General features: G+C 39.5%; 1 protein-coding gene across 3 annotated transcripts in view; it reads left to right on the top strand.

The window, feature by feature from the left end:
• The window catches only part of LOC5565651, a 60,648-nt gene extending 54,915 nt beyond the window's left edge, over positions 1 to 5,733 (top strand). For all 3 annotated transcript variants that reach the window (XM_021841208.1, XM_021841211.1, XM_021841210.1), the window contains 3 exons: positions 4,010 to 4,119; positions 4,187 to 4,368; positions 4,444 to 5,733. In XM_021841208.1, the coding sequence (XP_021696900.1) occupies positions 4,010 to 4,119; positions 4,187 to 4,368; positions 4,444 to 4,814 (663 nt within the window). In that variant the 3' untranslated portion in view covers positions 4,815 to 5,733. The remainder of the gene's footprint in view (positions 1 to 4,009; positions 4,120 to 4,186; positions 4,369 to 4,443) is intronic.
• Positions 5,734 to 6,000: the final 267 nt, after the last annotated feature.

The raw sequence follows: 6,000 nt of genomic DNA on the forward strand, positions 1-6,000 counted from the left end.
ATACTATAGTCATTTGGTACTCACGGCATCGGCCGTCAAACCTTCGCCGCCGTAGACTCCCCCTGCCACATCATTCTGGATCGGACGCTCCGTTGCACCAGCTGTTTTTCTGCGCAGTTGCCGTGCCCGCCGAGATGAACCGCCTTTTCGACGCGTTGGCAACGCCTGCTCATTCGCCTCGATTCTGCCTTGCCGATGGTGCCCCGGATTTGCTGCTCAATGGGGATTGCTTGTGCTCCGCCGCAATCGGGTTGGCAACCTCTACTCATGGGCCACGATTCCGCCTTGCCGATGGTGCCCCGGATTTGCTGCGAAATGAGAGTTCCTTGTGCTCCGCCGCAATCGGGTTGACAACCTCTGCGCGCACACCGTAGTTGAGCCTTCTCCAGCAAAAGTAATGCGAAACTACAAAAGGAAGAAAAAAAACCCTGTCGTCCGACAGGTCAGCCTTCGCTCGTCGTTCGATTCATCGCCAACTTACCCTAGAAGGGGTTTTTCTCCGTCGAATGCGCTTGTTTGCGAGGAATCCGGCTCAAGACAGGCGCGGTGTTTGTGTGCGTCCAGGCAATGCCAAATCGTTCCTGTATTGAGAGCGTGTGAGTTTGCTTGTTCCAATTCCAACAGCGAAGCAAACTTACCGGCTTTTGTTCAACTGACGCAATCCCACCACCGCTGATGACAATGGTTTTGCGAAGACAATAGGCTGTGTCTCCGTCCTGATGGCGACCACGCGATCGATCAAACCGGCGACGGCGAATCTGCTGGATTGAAACGCAAAGTTGATCGAGCGTTCCGTTCTCACCATGAAAGCTACTCACCAGGCGCCTTTTCGTGTCTTCCAGTTGATCGCTTTTAAGAGCGACAGCAAGCGTGATTTTACCACCAACGATTTGAACTTATTCTCGCGACCACGTTTGCCACTTGTGGAAAATCTTCCGGTTCACTTCTATCACACAACTCTTGCTTGGCAAACAACACCGAACTGGGTGCCAACTGACCCGACCGATCGCGCTCTGTCAACTGACGATGTGATTGCAATGCGAGATTGGCTGAGCCGAACTTGATCGCTCTCCTGCTTGCCATGGTGTGTGTGCGTACGTGGCTAGAATAACGGCAATCGCTCTCTTGCTCCAACTGAACCAGTGGAGATCATAGTGTGCTGTTTCCCTTTGCTTCTCATTTGTGTTGGTTTGCGCGAAGATTTTTATGCAGTTTGTGTGCTGGTCTTATGTACTGCGTGTGTATTTCTCAATGATGCGGCTGGTTAATGAGGATAGGTTTCGGCAGGGGTGTTCGAGTCACGACTGGCGGAGCAATATTTGTCTCGATGTTTTATGTACTAACAGTATTTATTATTGAATATTTCTACTGGCACCGATCATCACAACAAATCATACTTAAACGTAACAACGATCTAAAGTGTCATGCTTCAAATTCGAACACTTTTTTTAAAATTGAAGTTTAACCCTCTAATACCCAACCCCGCCTTTAGACGGGGTACACTTTGGAATGTTGCGTATTTTTTCGCAGATCAGAAATCAAAATGATTTTATTTTTGGCTTAAACCTTGACTCATAACACGCATATGAGAAAAGTTTTTTATGACTTTCGAAACTTTTTGGTATTTTTGAAAATTGTTTGAAAAATTGTATTCTATATAACCTTTTATTTAAGGCAGCTTCCACAAATTACGTAATGCTCTAGGAGGAGGGGGGAGTAAACTCAAGCGTTACGTCTCAAACAAAAATTTGAAAATTTTCATACAAAAAGCGTTATGAAGGAGGGGAGGGGGTCAAAAATTTCCAATTTACGTAATAAATGGACGCCCCCTAACATGTAATATAAAAAATCGTACCTTTAATATTTATCTACTATTAACCTATAACAAAAGAAGAGCTTGGTGGCATTGCAGATATTGAAACATGTCCGTCTACAATATTCGATATTTTTCAGCTTAGTAACGGAACCGCTATCTTCCTTGAACATTTCTAGAATTTTATTCGTAATCATTGAAAACTGATTTTCCAAAAAATCACGTATTCTGTAGGTTGTGAAACTTGGCTAAAGGCTGATCCAACTAAAAGATTATAGAAGCTTTGGAAGATACATCAATCAGCTGTTTTACAATGTTCCAAAATATCTGCATGTATGTTTAAAAAGACATATCGTTGTAAGCCTGCAATAAACTTATCAGTAAAAATGAGAATTTTATGATCCTTTAAAGCTTCTCGGGAGCCTTTTAATAAGAAAGCCACAACTTAGAAGAATATTTCTATTCATACAACCTACTGCTACGGTGTTTGTAGACGACAATGCAGCGTTGAATTTCAATTTTTTGTGGTCAGTCGTTAAAATTCTTTGCTCTGGGGGGGGGTTTTGACCCCCAAAACCCCCCCTTAGTTGCGCCACTGTATAGAGAACATGTAAAAGCATCACCAAAGGAAATTCCTTCAACAATATTTCAAGGAATAAAACTTGGTGAAAAGCATGCCGAAGCGCCTCCAGCAAGTCCTTAAGGCCAAAGAAGGACACATTAACCATTAAATTGCTTTTTATTTTTCTTAAATCATCTTTTCTAGGGCCAAGAAGGAAGTGGGCACTTTTTTTGTCACTATTTTTTTGTCAATACAAATTGATTTTCTTTTTCTTTGAGTAAAATTCTTTTTTCTCAAAATTTCGTAAGTGCAACTTTAAAAGAATATCAAAAATAAAATATCAAAAAAGATTTAAGTGTGTTAACTTTAATTTGAACCAAATCAATGAGAGAAATTCGAAAACTGGTAAGGTGGGCACTTTATTTTGCCTATCAGTGTACCTCCAATATTTGATTAACAATTTCCTGAAGGAAATTATTAAGTTTCTGGGGGAAATCTCTAAAGTATTTCCAGGAACAAAATCAAAGAGATGTTCCAGATGACAATCATGATATATCTTCTAGCTTCTATATAAATAAAAACGGAGTGGTGTTTGTTTGTCACGAAATGGCTGGAGAAGGGTGAATGGATTGTGGGATTGTCGTAAGTTTTTCACAGTTGCATTCGAAAAGGGATGCGACATGATAGTGCGATGAAAGAGTTTGGAAATTTGGGAAAACAGGATGACGTTTTACCAGTGGCGATTCCCTAACCTTAAATCTACCTGTTCCACGAATAGAAATTCTCGAATTTCAGCAACAAATTTGTATCTATTGAGAAGAGATCTGTTAGAAAGGACGATTCCAATGATTTGCTGTTGGCTTTTTAATCTAAAACTGCCAAATAACCATTTTCAGATTCGTAGAACAGGTAAAAAGTGAGGTTACGAGTCGCCTCTGCGTTTTACAACAGCCTACTTGATGGCAAGGCCACTAGTTATTGACAAAATTAGTGATAATTCATTTACGATTTCATGGGAAATTCTCCGAAAGAACTCAGAGAGGAATCTCGGAAATATTTCAGGAAAAACTTCTGATTAAACTTATAGAAAAAGTTTTCAATGAATATCTGATATACGTAAAGGATTAGCACATCTCGGGATGGCTTTACCTTTTGTAGGAATGAAGTCGTCGCTATAACCTCTAGATCATAAGTGACTATCTCGTGGATGGATTTCGATCCTCAAGAAATTTTCTGGTGATATTTCTGGAAGGATTGCTCAGAGAATTTGATAGCATTTTTAATGGTATTGGTGGTTGTGAATGTAATCAGAAAAAAAAACCTCAGAAAAAAAAAATCTTCACCACCTCGAAAAATTTAAAACATCAATCGTTGAACTAGAATCATATTTTTTAAAGCAAATATAGTCCACTATTCGCTCTACATTATTTGCAGTTCTTAATTTAGCATTATCACTAGCATAGTTCAATCTAATTGATGAATATATAATTAAAAATACAAGCATTGATCGTTAAATTTGATACAAAAAAGTTGCTTGCTATTTGTTATGTCGCTAATAATGTTGCATTTTTCAATAAATCCAATCATATTCATATGGTTTCTAAAATATTACCAACGATTTTTTTTTCTCACAGAAATGGTACGACAGCCTCATCGACGCCTTAAAAACCATGTTCGACTTTTCACTTTTCTTCGAGTACAAATTCTGTATGATGTCCATTTCAACGTTACTTTTGTTCATTTGGTAAGTTCAGTTTATTAAATATCATATTGCACAAACAACGATCCATTGATTTATTATGTTCCAACAGGTATATCATTCCGTACTTCTACATCCCGGACTACATGCTCATGTACAATTTCACGGAACAGGACGGTGCCAATCTGATCTCGATCATCGGCATCACCAATACCATCGGTATGGTGGGTCTCGGCTGGTTAGGTGATCAACCGTGGGTCAACGTGTCCAAAACCTACGCAGTTTGCATGTTCTGTAAGTATTCGATACGACCAACTACAGTATCTGTAGCTTACTAATCAATCTTTGTTATCTCCCTTTCCAAACCAGTATGCGGCGTGTCCATCGCCCTGATGCCCTTGGTGATAACCAGCTACTGGATGATGGGTGTTTTGAGCGGCCTGTTCGGATTCACGTTCGCCAGTACATTCTCCTTCACGCCCATCATCCTGGTCCGGTTGGTCAGTTTGGATGATTTCACCGTTGCGTACGGGTTGTGTCTGCTGGTGCAGGGCATTGGCAGTCTCATCGGACCTCCGCTGGCCGGATTCATGTACGACATGACCGAACAGTGGGACATTTCATTTTACGCCGCCGGATTCTTCATATTTTTGTCCGGGGTATTTGCCTGGGCCGTTGGCACACTGGACACCGATGAAGAGAAGGAAAGCGAAGAACTCAGTTCCACGCTGTCGGAGTAGGTCTGCTTAAGAATTGCAGCGTAAAGACGTAAAAGGTTCCTAAATCATGCGAAGCTTTCGCGTGTTTCGAATGAGCTTTGGTTTGGAGAACCTTAAATCCAAGACGTTACACAGGACATAGTTGCTAGACTTAGTGAAATGCAATTACGATCAAACTTAACACTACATTTCGTACTCATTTGATTTTCTCATTTTTCCTCAGTATTCCTACCTCAAAATTAAACCAGTTGTGATTTTACATTATAAAACAGAAAATTGTGCAATTAAATGAACACTTACCGTTGATCAGGTATCGAATCAAGCAAAAAAAATCAAACACAAATGCCTTATAGTTTCGACATAACTCGAGAAAATTGTATTCTGAAAATGTACTTTAATTAAAGTTTAAGGTAGGAAGTGGATCTCAAAGTTCTCTTTCGCTGAATTCAGTTTCTGATGAGAACGTCACATCTAGAACATTTTAGCGCTAACACAAAAAAAACGAATTTAGATCAAAGTTAGAATTTCAACCAGACATCATACAGAACAAACCACGTAGCTGTACTTAGCGAGCATTTGTAGCGATGCCTTTATTAGACGAGTACCAAATTTCTATTGAATAGGTAGGATGGAATCAAGGATACTTCGGTCCGCTGAGCTGAAGAACACGTGATAGGAGTTTGTGCGTCCGAAATTTGCGTTCATTGTTCAAAGCTACATATTACGAAAAAAAAGAGGAACATGCATAACCATGATTTGAGAAGATACTGTAACGTGGATGGTAGGCTTATTGATAATTTATAAACGCATATAAAGATCGCCTAATAGTTTGCCAACCCTGGTAGCAAGCAATTTATCCCCATTTCATTCATGCGAGTACTTATTCTAAAAGAAGTGTATTTAAAATTGAACTCTTAGTAAATAAACACAAATAAATGAAGGTTTTTTTTTTTTTTTTTTTTTTTTCTTAGATTTATTTGGCTTTACTTATAATAACACATAGCCTGCCAAGTGGTAATTCAAGTATAGTACTATATATCAACATCACATGCGATAATAAAATCGGCTATTGTCTTTAAAACTTCTAAATCTTGTTCCCTAAGTATTACTTGCAAATCTGGAATTATTTGTTTTCTAATTAACATCGTCCACAATGTACGCCTTTGATTGAGGAATCTAGTGCATCCGAATATTATGTGCTCCGGAT

Source organism: Aedes aegypti, chromosome 2 (assembly GCF_002204515.2).
Source record: "Aedes aegypti strain LVP_AGWG chromosome 2, AaegL5.0 Primary Assembly, whole genome shotgun sequence".
In the NCBI taxonomy this organism is placed as follows: Eukaryota; Metazoa; Arthropoda; class Insecta; order Diptera; family Culicidae; genus Aedes; species Aedes aegypti.